This window comes from Orycteropus afer, unplaced genomic scaffold (assembly GCF_000298275.1).
Source record: "Orycteropus afer afer isolate SDZICR_OR568_19922 unplaced genomic scaffold, OryAfe1.0 scaffold00321, whole genome shotgun sequence".
NCBI classification, from domain to species: domain Eukaryota; kingdom Metazoa; phylum Chordata; class Mammalia; order Tubulidentata; family Orycteropodidae; genus Orycteropus; species Orycteropus afer.
Genome location: NW_006921908.1, coordinates 3,180,753 through 3,200,125, shown reverse-complemented (window position 1 = coordinate 3,200,125; position 19,373 = coordinate 3,180,753). Strand labels below are relative to the sequence as shown.

Below are 19,373 nucleotides of genomic sequence, written 5' to 3'. Positions count from 1 at the left end.
ATATTAGTAGTCCTAAGAAGAGGACGTACCATGAAATATGACAAATGGTTTGTGTCTGTAGTCTAACAAACTACATTCCAATCCTGCCTCACCCAGGTGCTTGGTCTCAATATCTTTAAGTCTCACTTTCTTCTTTTATAGACAAGTACCAAGAATAACTATCTCAATAATCTTGGTGACAGCAGATTAAATAGGATTATGCATATAAAATCCCTGGCACAATTAATGGTAACCATTATAAAGACAGAAAAGTTCTATAATTTTGTTTAGTACATTTATGAGCTGGCTATGCTAGACTTGTGAATTTTAGATGATAGTTATATAATATCTCACATAAGTGTTTTGTATAAATTTAATGTAAAATTTTTTAATATTTTTAAATTTACTTATTGTATCCAACATTTCTCTAGAGTCATCCCCCTTCTCACATAAAGTTGAAGTAAATCTAGTTCTTCTATATAGGTAGTCCTCGACTTACAACATACTCAAATTATGACAAGTTGTACTTATGGCTATCTGGTTTGTTTGTTTTTTCTTTGTACTTCTTACCATTAGTAATATGTAAATAATTATGCACAGTATTACAGTGCATAATTTGATGATTTTCTCAGTTTCAGATGTTTAACATTATGTTCTTAAAGATACTGATAATCAAAGGCAGTAATAATGAAAACTGGAAAAAAAATGAGGTATTCTACCTACATAAGAATTAACTTAATGTAGAGTTGTCAAAATTGAACACTGTCATAAATCAGGCTACCTGTATCCTAAAATTCTTTTGGTAAAAAGAACCCACACTTAGAATGAGTTAAAGAGTGGTGGATGAGAGGCTGAACTACTCAAGCTATCATTCACACTGCATTTCTTGAGTACTTTTTAGATGCCATCAATTATTTCTACGTGCTGTACAAATGTTAATTCATTTAATCTTCACAAGTCTATTATTACCCCAATCAGTAACCAGAGGCTAGCTTTAGAGCAGAGACTCTGACACTGTCTTTCAACCATGTTTGGGATGCTATTAAGACACAATATAGGAAAAAGTGGAAACTGATTTTACTAAGATTTTAAAAAATACATATTGCCATCAAGTTGATTCTTGGCAAACCCATAAGTATCAGAATAGAACTGTGTTTCGTAGAGTTTTCAGTAATGATGTTTTGGAAGTAGATCACCAGCGCTTTCTTCCAAGGTGAGTCTAGGTGGATTTGAACCACCTAGTTAGCAGCCAAATGCTTAACAATTCAGGCCACACAGAAGATATTACTGGCAGATTATTTCTGTCCTACATACTTAAATTGCATTTAGGACAAACTTACCAATGCAGATCAAGTGAACGAAATATGAGTGTTAGAACCTGATTGTCCTGCCTGCCACTTAGCTTAATCCTTTACAAAATGAACATTTCAACATTCGTATCAACAGGTTATAAAAAGCAGTAAATGAGGAAAAATATGTGAAAATACCCAATTTTAACATGTCCAAGGTCATGTGATTTTGAGTGATTCAATGAGAATGATAGTCTGGGTCTCCTACCCCTCATCTCATTCTAAGTATGGATTATTTTTCACCAAATGGATTTTAGAATTATGAAGACCTGACTTTAATTCAAAAGCATCATTATATGCTTTGGGGACAGATCACTTTGTCTTCCTCATAAAGCACAAAGTTACAAAGGTTCAATTACAGCAAAAATTCTAAGTAGTCTGTCCCTCACTCTCCCCAGTTGGCCTTCCTTTTATGAGGAGTGTAGCAATTGCAAGGTAGTATGATTGTCTTTGGGAGCTCTGGTAGCGTAGTGGCTAAGGCACTTGACTGCTAACCAGAAGGCTGGCGGTTCAAACCCACCAGCCACTCCCCGAAAGGAAGATGGGGCAATCTACTTCCGTAGTGACACTGCCCTGGAAACCCAAGGAGGGGTCGCTATGGGTCAGGTCTGACTCAATGGCACATAACAACAACAACAACATGATTGTCTTTTTCTCTTCCCTCATAATAATGGGAATGTGCTAATTGCAGCCCTTCAAGGCACCAAACTTATTTGGTAAATAGTCTTCATATTTATTATGATGCAACAAGCAGAGGGTAAGAATTCAGAAGACTGAGGCTTTCGTTCTCCCAGCACCATTCAGCATTGCTTGACTGTGAACAAGTCAATTTGCCTCTTGGAGTATTTCTAAGTAAAATGAAGAGCTTCAGTGTGCAGCTGAAATCTGTGATCTGCCACTGTAACTTAGTTCTTTTTTTTTCCTTCATTCTACTGAACCCATTTATAGGATATATGTGACAGAGTTCAGAGGTCCCAAATTCATCCTAGGAAGAAGGAAACAGCCAGGATGGGAGAAATTAGACCTCACCACACAATAAAAGACTATTGGCAAACCTCTCTCTGGCTCTGATTAGAAAGTCTTAAATTACTGGGCTGGAATGAGAAAAGCAGGCTCTTTGTGTCCTAATTATTTGTTCCCTTTGAAGTCCCACTGGTATCAATTTGATAGAAATAGAAACTGTGGATCAAAGGTATAGAGAAGATGATTATTCTGAAAAGCAGGACCTGAACCCATTTCTAAAGAAACAGACCATGTTTCCCCACCCCAGTGATTTTTCTTTTCCCTACTCCAATGACTTACATAGTGGAAAGTTTTCAAGCAAAACAAATAAATTACAATTTTTATTGTAATTACATTTTTGTTTTTGTGGGTTTAATACAACTTTAAATAAAAATGTACAAGGCAGAGAAGCACAAAGAAGGCAAAATTGTGATCATATTAACAAAGTTTTGTGTCATAGTTTTCTCATTTAAAAACATGTTACAATAAATATAGATACTCCCATTCCCCAAGATAAAGAGCTTAACACCAACTTTCCCATATAGAGTGGGCTATACTTAGTGGCTCACTTCCAAAGGACATAGTAGGGAAAGGAAAATGAAATAATAACTTCACAGTGAGAAATTTGGTGCACACTACATTAATCAAGTAATAAAGATTAACATCAGTAGTGGTATCATGTGAGTATCATGTAGCTCCCCAATATGATGTGATTAAAATGGCTGTTCACATCTCTTATCTTCTTCCTCAAAACTCATAATCCTGGTGCAAACATGAGCAGGCAACACAAACTGAGGGACATTCCACAGGATACCACTCCAGCTGTCCTCAAACTTATTAAGGTTATGAGAAGTAAAGAAAGACTGTGAGAAATTATTCACACCAGAGTCAATACTAATGACTCATCTATCAGTTTGTCTCACTGTGGTGGCTTGCATGTTGCTGTGTGGCTGGAGGCTATGCCACTGATATTTCAAATACATCCAGACTAAGACTCAGAAGAAGGAGAGGGTATCCACTTCTGAAAAAATTGGCCAGTGAAAACCGTATGAATAACAGTGGAACACTGTTTGATAGAGTACTGGAAAACTTTATTAATAGCCCTGAAATATTGTCTCACATAGTGCCAGAAGGTAAGTCCCTCAAGTTGTATGGCACTCAAAATACGACTGAGGAAGAGCTGCCTCCTCAAAGTAGACTTAACCTTAATGACATGGATGGAGTAAAGATTTCAGGACCCCCACTGCTGATGTGGCACGATTCAAAAAGGGGAAAAAAGGAAGAAAAAAAAAAAAACAGCTGCAAACATCCGTTAATAATCGGAACATGGAAGGTATGAAGTATGAATCTAGGAAAATTAGAAGTTATCAAAAATGGAATGCATAAAGATTGATATTCTAGGCATTAGCAAGCTGAAATGGACTGGTTTTGGCTGTTTTCAATCAAACAACCATATGACCTGCTATACTGGGAATGACAAATGAAAGAGGAATGGTGTGGCATTCATCACCACTAAAAAATGTTTACAATCTGTCCTGAAGTACAATGCTGTCAGTGATAGGATAATATCCATAAGCCTACAAGGAAGACCAGTTAATACTACTATTATTCAAATGTACACACAAATCGCCAAAGGCAAAGATAAAGAAATTGAAGATTTTTACCAACTTCTGCAGTCTGAAATTGACCAAACAGGCAATCAAATGTGTTGATTATCACTGGTGATTAGAATGTGAAATATAGAAACAAAGAAGTATCATTGGTAGTGAAATATGGCCTTGATGATAGAAATGATGCCAGAGATTGCGTGATAAAATTTTGCAAGACCAATGACTTATTCATTGCACATATCTTGTTTTGACAACATAATGGTGGCTATATATGTGGACCTGACCAGATGGCATACACAGGATTCAAATTAACTACATTGGTGGAAAGGGTGATGGAGAAGCTCAATATCTTCAGCCAAAATGAAGCCAGGTACTGACTGTGGAACAGACTATCAATTGCCCATATGCAAGTTCTACCTGAAGCTGAAGAAATTAAATCAAGTCTACAAAAGCCAAAATATGACCTTGGTTTTATCCCTCCTGAAATTAGAGACCATCTGAAGAATAGATTTGATGCACTGAACACCAATGACCAAAAACCAAATGAATTATGGGATGACATCAAAAACACCATACATAAAGAAAGTGAAAAGTCATTAAAAAGACAGTAAAGAGAAAAAAAAAGACCAAAATAGATGTTGGTAGAGACTTGGAAACTTGCTTTTAAACGTAGTGTAACTAAAGCAAATGGAAGAAATGACAGGCCAAAAGAGCTAAACAGAAGATTTCAAAGAACAGCTCAAGAAGACAGTCAGTTATTACAATGAAATATGCAAAGACTTGGAGTGAGAAAACCAAAATAGAAGAACATGCTCAGCATTTCTGAAGCTGAAAAAACTGAAGAAAAAAGTTCAAGCCTCAAGTTGCAGTACTGAGCAATTCTATGGGCAAAAGATTGAATGATGCAGGAAACATCCAAATAAGATGTAAGGAATACACTGAGTCACTGTACCAAAAAGAATTGGTCAATGTACATCCATTACAGGAGGTGGCATATGATCAAGAACCAATGGTATTGAAGGAAGAAGTCAAAGCTGCACTGAAGGAATTGGTGAAAAACAAGGCTTTAGGAATTGACAGAATTACCATCGAGATGTTTCAACAAACAGATGCTGTGCTGGAGGCACTTATTCATCTATACCAAGAAATCTGGAAGACAGCTGCCTGGACCACTGACAGGAAGAGATCCATGTTAGTACCCATCCCAAAGAAAGAAGATCCCACAGAATGTGGAAATTATTGAACAATATCATTATTATCACATGTAAGTAAAGTCCTGCTGAAGATAATTCAAAAAATGGTTGCAGCAGTACATTGACAGAGAACTTCCAGAAATACAAGCTGGAATCATAAGAGGATGTGGAATGAAGAATATCATTGCTGATATCACATGGATCTTGGCTCAAAGCAAAATATACTAGAAAGATGTTTACTTGTGTTTTATTGACTATGCAAAACCATTCAACTTTGTGGACAATAGCAAATTATGGATAACATTGAGAAGACTAGGAATTCCAGACACTTAATTGAGCTCATAAGGAATCTGTACATAGACCAGAAGGTCGTTGATTATAATGCAAAAGTTAGAAACAAGCATAACATAACAAGCAGATACTGCATGGTTTAAAATAAGGAAGGGATCGTATCAGGGTTGTATCTTTTCACCATACTTATTCACTCTGTGTGCTAAGAAAATAATCCAAGAAGCTGGACTATATGAAGAAGAACACAGCATCAGGATTGGAAGAAGACTTATTAACAACCTGCGATATACAGACAACACAGCCTTGCTTGCTGAAAGTGAAGATGACTTGAAGCACTTAAAGACTACAGAAGATTAAAGACTACAGTCTGCAGTATGGATTTGTTGGTGTTAGATGCTGTCAAGTCTGCCTCATCTCATAATGACCCTATGTATGGCAGAACAGAACACTGCCTAGTCTTGTGACAGTCTCACAGTCCTTGCTATACCTGAGCCCATCATTGTACCCTCGGAATGGTTCTTTCTTACAATGTGACCACAGTAGGTGAGATGAAGTCTGGCTATTCTCGCCTCCAGGGAGGAATCTGCCTGCACCTCTTCCAGAACAGATTTGTTAGTTCTTTTAGCAGTCCATGGTACATTCAGCGTTCTTCACCAACACCACAACTCAAAAGCATCAACTCTCCTTCGGTCTTTCTTATTCGTTGTCTAGCTCTCACATGTATATGAGGCAATTGAAAATATCATGGCTTGGGTCAAGTGTACCTTAATCTTCAAGGAGTTATCTTTGCTCTTCAGCCCTTGGAATAGGTCATTTGCAGCAGATTTGCCAAAATGCTATATGTTGTCTGATATCTTACCTGCTGCTTCCATTGGTATTGATTGTAGAACTAAGTAATATAAAGTCTTTAACAACTTCATCCTTTCTCCATTTATCGTGATGCCACTTATTGATCCAGTTGCAAAAATTTTGGTTTTCTTTATATTGAGGTGTAATCCATACTGCAGACTGTAGTCTTCAATCTTCATCAGTAAGTGCTTCAAGTCATCCTCATTTTTAGCAAGCAAAGTTGTGTCATCAGAGTATCACAGGTTACTAATGAGTCTTCCTCCAATTCTGTTGCCACGTTCTTCTTCATATGGTCCAGCTTCTTGGAGTATTTGCTGAGCATACAGATTGAATAAGTATGGTGAAAGAATACAACCCTGACACACTCCCTTCTTGATTTTAAACTATGCAGTGAACTCTTATTCTATTTGAATGACAGCTTCCTGGTCTATATACAGATTCCTCATGAGTACAATTGAGTGTTCTGGAATTTCCATCCTTCTCAATGTTTCCCATGATTTGTTATGATCTACACAATCTAATGCTTTTTCATAGTCAAAGAACATAAGTAAACATATTTCTGGTATTCTTTGCTTTGAGTCAAGATCCATCTGACATCAGCAATGATATCTCTCATTCCACATCCTCTTCTGAATCCAGCTTGCATTTCTGGAAGTTCTCTGTCCATATACTGCTGCAACTGTTTTTTAATTATCTTCAGTAAAATTTTACATGCATGTGATATTAATGATATTGTTCAATAATTTCCACATTCTGTGGGATCACTTTTCTTTGGAATGGGTACAAATATGGATCACTTTCAGTCAGTTGATGAGGTAGCTATCTTCTGAATCTCTTGGCATAGCCAAGTGAGTGCCCCCAGTGGGGCATCCATTTATTGAAACATCTCAATGGGTATTCTGTCAATTCTTGGAGCCTCGTTCTTTGCCAATTCCTTCAGTGAAGCTTTGACTTCTTCTGTCAGTACCATTGGTTGTTGATCATATGCCACCTCCTGAAATAGATGAAGATAGGCCAGGTCTTTTTGGTACAGTGACTCTGTGTATTCCTTCCATCTTCTTTTGATGTTTCCTGCATCATTCGATATTTTGCCCATAGAGTCTTTCAGTATTGAAACTGGAGGCTTAAACTTTTTCCTTAATTCTTTCAGCTTGAGAAATGCTGAGTATATTCTTCCCTTTTGGTTTTCTAACTCCAGGTCTTTGCACATTTCATTATAGTAAATGGCTTTGCACCTCGAGCAGAAATCCTCTGTTCAACTCTTTTATCTTGTCATTTCTTCCATTTGCTTTAGCTACCCTCCACTCAAAGGCAAGTTTCAGAGTCTCTTCTGACATCCATTTTGGTCTCTCTTCCTTTCCTTTCTTTTTAATGACCTTTGCTTTCTGCATGGATGATGCTCTTGATGTCATCCCACAATTCTTCTGGTTTTTAGTCATTCGTGTTCAATGCATCAAATCTATTCTTTAGATGGCCTCTAAACTCAGGAGGGATATATTCAAGTCATATTTTAGCTCTCATGAACTTGTTTTAATTGTCTTCAACTTCAAATTGAAATTGCATTTGAGTAGTTGATGGTCTGTTCCACAATCAGCTTCTGGCCTTGTTTTGGCTAAAGTTATTGAGCTTTCCCATCACCTCTTGCCACAGATGTAGTAAATTTCATTCCTGTGTATTCCATGTGGTGAAGTCCATATGTACAGCTGCTGTTTGTGTTGTTGAAAAAAAAAGGTTTCTGCAATGAATAAGTCATTGGTCTTACAAAATTCTATCATGCAATTTCCAACATTATTTCTGTCACCACGGCCAAATTTTCCAACTACTGATGATTCTTCTTTGTTTCTAACTTTTGCATTCTAGTCACCAGTGATAAACAACACATTTTGATTGCATGTTCTGTCAATTTTAGACTGCAGAAGTTGATAAAAATCTTCAATTTCTTCATTTTTTATTTTGTTGGTGGTTATTGTTGTTGTTAAGTGCCATCGAGTCATTTCCAACTCATAGCGACCCCATGCACAGCAGAACGAAACACTGCCTGATGTATCAACTGGTCTTCTTTGTAGGTGTATGGCTATTATCCTATCACTTACAGCATTGTATTTGAGGAGAGATCCTGAAACATCCTTTGTGATGATGAATGTCACACCATTCCTCTTCAAATTGTCATTCCTAGCATAGTAGATCATATGGTTGTCTAATTCAATATGGCCAAAACTGGTCCATTTCAGCTCACTAATGCCTAGAATATCAATCTTTATGTGTTCCATTTCATTTTTGACAACTTTCAATTTTTCTAGATTCTTACTTAATACATTCTGTGTTCTGATTATTAATGGATGTTTGCAGCTGTTTTTTCTCATTTTGAGTCATGCCACATCAGCAGATGAAGGTCTGGAAAGCTGTACTTTATCTATATCATTAAGGTCAGCTCTACTCTGAGGAGGCAGCTGTTTCCCAGTTATATTTTGAGGGTCTTCCAACCTGAGGGGCTCATCTTCTGGCACTTATCAGATAATGTTTCAAGGCCATTAATAAAGCTGTCCAGTCATATATCAGACAGTGTTTCACTGCTATTCATAGTGTTTTCACTGGACAATTCCTTAAGAAGTAGATGGCTTCTTCCTTCTTCCAAGTCTGTCTCAGTCTGGCAGCTCTGCTGAAACCAGTCCACTATGGGCAATCCTGCTGGTGTTTGAAACACTGGTGGCACTGCCTCCCACCTCATAGCAACATGCAAGCCACCACAGTACAACAACAGACAAGTTCGTCTCCCTTAACTGTACCAAACCGTTTCACCCACTTCTCATTTGCTAGATACTGATGTTATATAATGCACTTACTAATTTAGGTCAAATCCATAATCCACCAGAACATCAACTAATTTCGGAAGACCTGATAATACAACAATGTAAAATGTTGTCTGGCCCTGGGAGTTAACTTCATCAACATAGATTCCTAGAAAACAAATGCCAGAGTCAATGCAAATACCAGGAATTTTCCTAAGATGGAATTTATACCTCAGTATAAAGAAAGAAAAACTCCTCTCAACTGTAATAAACAGCCTCATGATGAATGGAGAAAAGATTAAAATTGTCAAAAATTCCTTGGGTCCACAGTCAACACCAATGAAAGCAGCAGTCAAGAAATCAGATAATATATTACAATGGGTGAATCTGCTGCAAAAGTCCTCTTTAAAGTGTGAAGAGCAAAGAGGACTCTTTGAAGACTAGGATGTGCCTAACCCAAGCCATAGTATTTTCAATAGCTTCATATGCCTATGAAGTTGGACAATGAGTAAGGAAGACCAAAGAAGAATTGATGCTTTTGAGTTGTGGTGTTTGCAAAGAAAACTGAAAGTAATATTGACTGAAAGAAGAATGAAAAAATCTGTCTTGGAAGAAGTGTGGCTAGAATGTTCCTTGGAAGCAAGAATAGCCAAAATTCATCTCACCTACTTTGGTCATGTTATCTAAAGGAACCATTCCCTGAAGAAGGATATCATGCTTGGTAAAGTGGAGGGTCTGGGAAAAAGGGGAAGGCCCTCAATGAGATGGATTGACACAGTGGCTGCAACAATGGGCTCAAGTATAGCAAAAATTTTGAGGCTGACTCAGTACTGGGCAGTGTATCATTCTGTTGTACATAGGGTTCACCTTATGAGTCAGAGCCGACTCAATAGCACCTAGCAATAACAGCATGTTATTGTTCATTTCTTAGCTTTAACCAATATAACATGGCAATATGTTAATAGTTAAGGATATTGAGGAATTTTTGTGAGCTATCATATCATCTTTGTAAATTTTCCATAAATCTGTTTCAGGGCCATTAATAAATAAAATAAAAAGATTATTTAAAAATGAACATATTACAAACATCTGCCATATAACTAAATAGTTGTATATCACAACCTCATTGCTAAGCAGTATATATTCCATAATATCTATTAAATGTGATCATGCCTAAGAACATCAGGCAGATAGTAAGTGCTACAGTGTTCTTATAGCTGTTGTAATTTTGATCTGTATTCTACTGCCATTACTGGAAACATCCCCATTATGGGTCCTTCCTCATGCTTTGTCTTTGTTTTTACTTTCTTTATGCATTGAAATAGTGCTGTTTAACTTTAGAATTCGCTCTTCAATTTGAAGGCAGTGATGTTGAAGCCAACCTGGAAAAGCAGGATTGTAATTGTTTTTATTGTTATGTTTCAGTGTCATCCTAGTGGCTGTTTGATAGACCTCTGCCTCCAGATGGGTGTTATCATGTTTTTGAAGCAAATATGGAATAACTTCATGGAACTAGGATATCCGTGAGCACTTTATTTTGAATCTTGCTGTGTGCTCGTTACAAAGAGGAAAGATGGCAGTAGTGTAATTAATTCTTAAGAATTTGGACTTGGTAATCAGATAGATGATGGTTCAGTTCCTGCTCTGCTCCTTACTAAATGTGTGACCATGCATAAGTCATTAACTTTCTGAGCCTCAGTTTCCACATCTCTAAAAGGTGATCAACAGCTATATCTACCTCCACAATTGTCAGGAGGATGAAAGGAAATAATGGATGTAGAGTCACCGGAACACTGTACTCAATACATTAAGACTCTTGTAGTTATTATTGTAACATTATTGACTGTACTGTTTGGTGGGTGCAAAATTTCTTTTAGTTACTAGTAGACCAAAGTTGTTTAATAAAGAGAGTCTTCATTCTCCCGTAAAAGAATAAAACAGAGATAAAATCCTAGAAAGGAGAATTGGTACTCTTTGTTATTTAAAAAAAAAAATTAGGGCAAGATAGATTGTAATAACATCAATAATACAGCATGCTATGACTGTCCCTTTAGATAAATTGTAACCAGCTATGAAAGGCTGACATAGAAGGCTACTAAATATCCACTTTTACATATATACATTTATTAAATTATATTAACTTTCAAACTATAGTGTATATTTTTTTTTGAAAAATATGATATACAAGCTTTGGGACCCAATTAACACAAGGTTAAAAACAATTTTTAAAAGGAATATCCTGACTACAGGGGAAGAACTGGTTAGTTGATGATGAAAATAGCTTAAGCTTAGTCATCAAATAATACTCTGATTGTTTTTCCCTGTTGGCCTGCAAATTGTATCAGGATTTTCTTCAGCAGAGATCTTGGGACTGGAGGGAGATATTAACACCAAAGTCTGCCATAGAATATCCTGTGGAATTTGTGGAAGTTGTTTTTAGCAGCCATCCAGTTTAATCCTACTCATGAGGCCCCCAAGTGTGCAGGGGAGAACTGCTCCACAGGGTTTTTAAGGCTGTGGCCTTTCAGAAGCACATCACCAGGCCCATTTCCTGTCCCCTCAGGTGCCTCAACAGGAAGTCTTTGTCATGAAGCTTAAAGTATAGACTTTTGATAACCCAGATTTGGTTGAAATTCTTGCTTAATCACTTGCTAAATTTGCTTATAATTTCTTGGCCTCTTTAAGTTCTGACTTCTTTCACTTATAAAGTAGAGGATTTGTTAAAATAAAATGAGATGATCCAATGTTTTTTTAAAGTTTTAACAAACTTAACAAAGAACCTTCCTATAAAGAAATTTTTATACAGATCCTCAGTGTTCAGACCAGATTAAAGCCAATCTCTTCTAGTGGAAGAGAAATTAGGTGATGGGAGATCAGGGTGCTCTCTCTGTTCTTTGTATACCTTAGGCTTTCTTGGCTCACCTCTATCAAACATAGGACCTGAGGAACATCATTTGAAAATGCTTGAAGTAATTAGATATCATCATTCACTGCCATCGAGTTGATTCTGACTCACAGTGACTGTCTTTGGGTTTCTGAGGTGGTAAATCTTTATGGAAGTAGATTGCCCAGTCTTCCTTCCGTGGAGTGGCTGGTGGGTTTGAACCACCAACCTTCTGGGTAGCAGTCAAATGCCTTAGGCACTATGCCACCAGAGCCCCTTAATTAGATATCAGCCACTTAGCATGGGATCTGATGTGCTATGTTCTTCTTAAGTACCATCAGGATGATGTACTAGTCATTTTGGGGTTAAGAAAGGTCCTTATTGTTATCATTATACATAGGTTTCTAGTGACACCATGCACTTTGGAGAGCCCATTTTCATCATGGCTTGGCCCAAATGGTTAGTCTGATTGCGTATATATAATTTCCCCAAAGAAATAATGTCAGAATCAACTTGCTGGTATTTTTGTTTTTTCAAATCTTGGGCAAAAAGGCCTTGTAGATTAAGCGATCTGTCCCTAAAACAATGATGTTCAAATGTTTAAACTACAATTTTCTTTCTTCAAGTGAAATCTTAAACATAATTCAAATAAATAAAATAGAAAACAAAATTAATCCAATTCCAACCTCTAGCCCTTTTTCATCTTCACCAGCGTTGTAGGGATAACCTTCACTGACCCTACTTTGAAGCACTGTCTGTCATTTTAGTTTCTCTAGGGTTGCTCTTGCAATTCCTACTGAAACTCTAGGTTTGTGATTAATTAAAACAGAGAGATGAGTACTTTACACCGAGTCCTATGAGATTAACCTCATACTAGAGGTGATTTTCATCCAACTTTTAAAATAATTCATTCCCCAGAAGCCCACAATATTTGTATACCACAATTCTATCTGCACCACAGTTTCAAGACAGTCCCTAGGCCAGGATAAGACTTCCTTTGCAGGTTTGAGAAATGGACTCATGGACACAAATTCATTGTTGTTCCTTATCTTGGCAGAATGTTATTACAAAAGCTCAAATAGCTCATGTTTATAAACTGAGAGAGGTGAGGTTACTCTCTTAAAGTCACAGAGCTAATGTACTGCATGGTGGGGACTAGAACATAAGTCTTTTGAAAACCTATTGGAAAAAAAAAACAAACCAAACTCACGGCCATCAAGTTAATTCCCACTCATAGTGACCCTCTTTGTGTTTCTGGGTTTTAAATCTTTATGGAAGTAGATTGCCTAGTCTTCCTTCCGAGGAGTGGCTGGTGGGTTTGAACTACCAACCTTCTGGTTAGCAGTCAGATGCCTTAGGCACTACACTACCAGAGCTCCGAAAACCTATCTAGGACTCAGTTATTAAATGTGGAGCATGATTTTACTATGTTTCAAGAGCATAGCCCAGAAAGTTTGCTTTACGACCAATAAAGAGCTCAGAACAAATCACAACAGGCAAACTAGGGATTTACATGTTAAATAGATACTAGTTAGGGGAGCAATAATAGAAATGCATTTTTATGTAATCAACAGCAAAGAACCCTGCCATGTACAAGAGAATAAATTTATATATGGCTTTATTGGTTTTTATAGGCTCTAAAAGAGTGCTGGAACTGAGGCCAATTCTCCTGAGCTAACTTGGGACGTCAAGGCCTGCAAACATATTAAGTGTGTATCCAGGGTAGTTGGTGTTTTTGTTTCATAAAACACTATAAATTGTGAATCATATGCTGTAAAAAAAAAAAAAAAAAAAGTGCTTAAAAGCTCTTGGTCTGCTGTATGATTTAGGCTGATCCAGAACTGGTGGTCAAGACATAAAATCAAGCGGGGAAACCAAGATGCATCCATACCTCAGTGGGAAAATGATTGGAATCTACAGCCCATGAATATTCACGGACTGATGGATGAGTACTTAGAAATGGGTAAGAAAAATGAAAAGCCTGCATGGGGATATTTAACCTTTATGGTACTTTATCTACATCATTCAGGCTTTTGTTTAAAACATAAAAGGTGGAAAATCTTGCTTCTGAGATAATATTTTTAAGAAATAAAATAATGCAAATTCAATTCCTGTGCTAAGAAACTTACCATCCCACCTAGATAATGTAATATTTCCTTTTTAGAACAAATCTTTGCATCATCCCAGTCTGAATCTTGCTTATTCGAGATGCTTACCTATTCGTATTTAGCAAATAAAGATTTCCATTCTGTAAATATTATAACCACTGAGTGTTGGTGAAGGGGCCCTTGTGGCACAGTGGTTAAAGAGCTCAGCTGCTAACCAAAAGCTCACCAGTTCAAACCTACAAGCCTTTCCACAGAGGAATGATATGACAGTCTGCTTCTTTAAGGACTTTCATCCTTCAAAACCATATAGTAGAGTGCTACTCCATTGTATTCAGAAGGAAGATTGGGCCATCTACTTCCATAGTGACCCCCTCAAAAACCCAAGGAGGGGTCCCTATGAGTCAGACCCGACTCCTCAGCAGTGAGTTTGGTTTGGCTTGGTACTGTATCCTATGGGGTCACTATGAGTCAGAATCAACTCAACAGCAGTTGACCGTGTTGCTTTGATATTTGCTTTTCCCTATCCTTAATCTTCTCATCTGTAAAACAGAGAAAAGATTAGCTGCCTTAGGTCCCTTCCAGTGTCATTTTTCTTTAGCCCCTCCTTTCTCCCTTTCCCTTTTGCTTTATGCTGCACGACTGCCCAGTCTAGATGTGGAAAGTACATAAATGTTCAACCCATACAGGTCTGAGTTGGAATGCACATTCTAAAATTTTCTCATTATCATTTGGCAAATTAATTAACAAATGTGAGCGATGGTTTCCTCCCATGTTAAATGAGAATAACACTTTTTTGAAATGTTGAAAAGGATTAAAGGCAATTATGTCAACCAGCACAAATAAGCTGCTCAACAAATGATATTATTCATATTATTAATTTTCTAATGCTCTCCTTTTCCAGTTCTGCAGTTTGGTTTTACTACCATCTTTGTTGCGGCTTTTCCTCTGGCCCCTCTATTGGCTTTGTTAAACAATATCATTGAAATCAGGCTGGATGCATACAAGTTTGTCACCCAGTGGCGGAGGCCTCTGCCAGCCAGAGCAACTGATATCGGTAAGATTAAAAAATTAAATGGTTTGCATGGCTAAGGCCAAGAGATGACTTGATCACTTGAGTACCACTTAGATTTCTGCTTCCAGAACTTTCTTTTGACCTTAACACAATTGACCTCCTTTACTTAGAAAAAATAAATAAAATGAACACCAACATAGTTGACGTGATTTCTGGTAGAAAGCTGCTCTGTCTCTTGTGAATCTCAAATTTTAGCTGTGAAAACATTTTTGCAAATAAAAAAGCTCCCATTGGTTAAAATTATTATTCTAGGTTCTCTTTTCTAGATAGAATGTGAATACTCCTGTGTATGATACCCATTCCTAGAAATCATTGAAGAATATTTCTGCTAAAAAATATATTTAAAGGGTAACAAAACTGATTCTTCTTGAACATAACCAATCACCTCACAGGAATGGTTTTCTTGGTTCAAAAATTTAGGGTCATGGTTTAATGCTGTAACTCAGTCATTTGGCTCAATATAGTTCATTGAGTTTATGTTCTATATCCTAGTCTGGTGAGTAGTGCCAGGGGTCTTGAAAGCTTACAAGCAGCCATATAAGATACAATTATTGGGCTCCACTTGTCTGGAGCAAAAGGAAAAATAAGGAAACCCAAGACTTAGAATAGGAACCAATCTATAGGACTACATGTCTACATAAACCATGGCCTCCTTTACCATGAGACCAGAATGACTAAAAGGTGACCAGCTACCAATGCCAAATGTTCTGATGAAAGTGATAATAGATGGATTCTATTACAAAGGGAGAAGAATGTAGAACACAACTTAAAATTATTTAAAAATCCAAATTTATTGGACACAGTCAAATGGTAGGAATACTGAGGGAATTTCCCTGAGATATTCTTTGAGCCTTCAAATAAAATTATGCCCTCAAGTCACCTTTTAACTAAATAGCAGGTTAGCCTGTTATTGTTGTTAGGTGCTGTTGAATTGATTCCAGCTCATAGCAACCCCATATAAAACAGAACAAAACATTGCCTAGTCCTGCCATCCTCACAACCATTGCAAGTTTTGATCCTATTGTTGTAGTCAGTGTGTTGTTGAACTTGCTGCAGGGCTTCCTCGTTTTCTCTGACCTTCTACTTTATCAACATGAGGTCCTCCTCCAGGTACTGGCCCCTCCTGAAATATATCCAGAGCACATGAGATGAAGTCTTGTCATTCTCCTTTTAAAGAGCATTCTGGCTGTACTTTTTCCAAGAAAGATCTGTTCATTCTTCTGGCAGCCCGTGTTACATTCAATATTCTTTGCCAACACCATAATTAAAAGGCATCAGTTTTTCTTCACTCTCTAGCTTTCGCATGCTTTTGAAGTGAAGGAAAATACCATGGCTTGGGTCTGGCACACCTTAGTTCTCAAACTGACATCATTACTTTTGAACACTTTCAAGAGGTCTTTTGCAGCAAATTTGCCCATTGTAATTCATCATTTGATTTCTTGACTGCTGCTTCCATGAGCGTTGATTGTGGATCCAAGTAAAATGAAATCCCTGACAACTTCTATGTTTTCTGCATTTATCATGATGTTAATTATTGGTCCAGTTGTTAGGATTTTTATTTGATTTATGTTGAGGTGTAACTCACACTGAAGGCTGTGATCTTTGATCTTCACCAGTAACTGCTTCAAGTCCACTTTGCTTTCAGCAAGCAAGGTTGTGCCATCAGAATATCATAGGTTGTTAGTGAATCTTTATCAGGAATTTATGAGTTCTAATCAGAAAGCTATCCTGATGCCACATTGTTCTTCATATAGTCCAGCTTCTTGAATTATTTGCTCAGCATACAGATTGATTAAGTATGGTGAATGGATACAACCTTGATAAATACCATTTTTAAACCATACAGTATCCCCTTATTGTGTTCTAACAACTGCCTCTTGGACTACGTACAGGTCCTACATGAGCACAATTAAGTGTTCTGGAATTACCATTCTTTACAATGTTAACTATAATTTGTTATGAGCCACATAATCGGAAACCTTTGCATAGTCAGTGAAACACAAGTAACATCTTTTTAGTATTCTCTTCTTTCAGCCAAGATCCATCTGACATCTGCAGGGATAGCTCTCATACTAAATATGATTTCATGAACTTGTTCATAACAGAGAAGTATCATAGATATTTTTCCATATTAATAAAAGTAAGTCTGTCTTACTCTTTTTAATTGCTGCACAGAATTTTGTTTTTTGTTGTATGACTTTTTAAAAAAAATCAGTTCTCTAACTGGAGATGTTTAGATTCCTTTGGTTCTTTGTTCTTATACACAAACACTGAGATGAACATAGTGTGTTTTATCTGATTAATTTCTCAAGCTAAATTCCTAGAATGAAACTATTGTGTTAAAGAACATGTGCATTTAAAATATTGATACATTGTATGGCAACATGTCCTCCAGAAATATTGTGCTAATTGACACTCACACCGTAAGTATATAAATGTCCTTATCTTCATTTTTCAATAACTCCAGGTTTAATGAGCTTTTAAAAAAATACTTGACTACAGCAAAGGAAAAAAAAATATGGTATTATATTTATTTGCATTTTTATGACTATGAAATCAAATATATTTTTGCATATTTATTGGCTATTTGCTTTTCTTCTCTTCCTAGTTGTGTTTATGCCTTTTGGCCATTATATCTAATTCAGTAATTTTTGTCTCCATATTAAGAACATTAACATTTTGATATGTTGTTGTTGTTGTTGTTGTTGTCAGGTGTCATCAAGTCATCTCCCACTCATAGTAACCCTGAGCACAGCAGAAGAAAACACTGCCTGGTCCTGCCCCAGCCTCACAGTCCTTGCTATACCTGAGCCCATTGTTACAGCCACTGTGTCATTCCATCTCATTGAGGGCCTTCTCCTTTTTCACTGACCCTCCACTTTATCAAGCGTGATATCATTCTCCAAGGAATGGTCCCTCCTGGCAACATGACCAAAGTAGATGAGACGAAGTCTGGCCATTCTCACATACAAGGAGCATTCCGGCTGCACTTCTTCCAGGACAGATTTTGTTAGTTCTTTTAGCAGTCCATGGTACTCTTGAGAGCTCTGGTAGCATAGAGCCTAAGGCACTTGACTGCTAACCAGAAGGTTGGCGGTTCAAACCCACCAGCCACTCCTTGGAAAGAAGGTTGGGCAATCTATTTCCATAGTGACAAATAGAAACCCAAGGAGGGGTCGCTATGAGTCGGGTCTGACTCGACAGCACATAATGACAACAACAACATGGTACTCTTAGCATTCTTCTCCAACACCACAACTCAAAAGCATCAACTCTTCTTTGGTCTCCCTTATTCATTGTCCAGCTCTGACATGCATAAGAGGCAATTGAAAATACCATCGCTTGGGTTAGGCACACCTTAGTCTTCAAGGTGATATCTTTGCTCTTCAGCACTTGAAAGAGGTCTTTTGCAGCAGATTTTCCCAACGCAATCCTTTGTCTGATGTCTTGACTGCTGCTTCCATTGGTGTTGATTATAGATACCAAGTAATATGCAGTCCTTGACAACTTCAATCTTTCCTCCATCCATAGTGAAGCTGTTTATTGGACCAGTTGTGAGGATTTTCATTTTCTTAATATTGAGGTGTAATCCATACTCTAGACTGTAGTCTTTAATCTTCATCAGTAAGTGTTAAAACTCATCCTCACTTTCAGCAAGCAAAGTTTGTCATCTGTGTATCACAGGTTGTTAATGATTCTTCCTCCAATCCTGATGCTACATTCTTCTTCATATAAGCCAGCTTCTCAGATTATTTGTTCAGCATAGAAATTGAATAAGTATGGTGAAAGGATACAATCCTGACACACTCTCTTCTTGATTTCATACCATGCATATCTCCTTGTTCTGTTTAAATGACAGACTCTTGATCTATGCACAGGTTCCTCAAGAGTACAATCAAGCGTTCTCGAATTCTCATTCTTCTCAATGTTATCCATAATTTGTTATGATCCACACAATCAAATGCTTTTGCATAGTTATTAAAACGTAAGTTAACATCTTTCTGGTATTCTTTGCTTTGAGCTGAGAGCCATCTAACATTAGCTATGATATCCCTTGTTCCACATCCTTTTGAATCCAGCTTGAATTTCTGGAAGCTCTCTGTCAATATGTTATTTGCCATAACATAACATAACATAACATATTGACAGAGAGCTTTCAGAAATTCAAGCTGGATTCAAAAGAGGATGTGGGTCAGGGTTGTATTCTGTCTCCACACTTATTCAATCTATATGCTGAGCAAATAATC

The 19,373-nt window shown here is 37.2% G+C and overlaps 1 protein-coding gene across 1 annotated transcript in view; it reads left to right on the top strand.

Annotated features, from left to right (window-relative positions):
- ANO3 (anoctamin 3) overlaps positions 1 to 19,373 on the top strand; it is a 629,748-nt gene that overhangs the window by 590,336 nt on the left and 20,039 nt on the right. Inside the window, exons 22-24 of the mRNA XM_007951966.2 lie at positions 10,488 to 10,585; positions 13,776 to 13,909; positions 14,956 to 15,108. Coding sequence (XP_007950157.2) covers positions 10,488 to 10,585; positions 13,776 to 13,909; positions 14,956 to 15,108 — 385 coding nt within the window. The remainder of the gene's footprint in view (positions 1 to 10,487; positions 10,586 to 13,775; positions 13,910 to 14,955; positions 15,109 to 19,373) is intronic.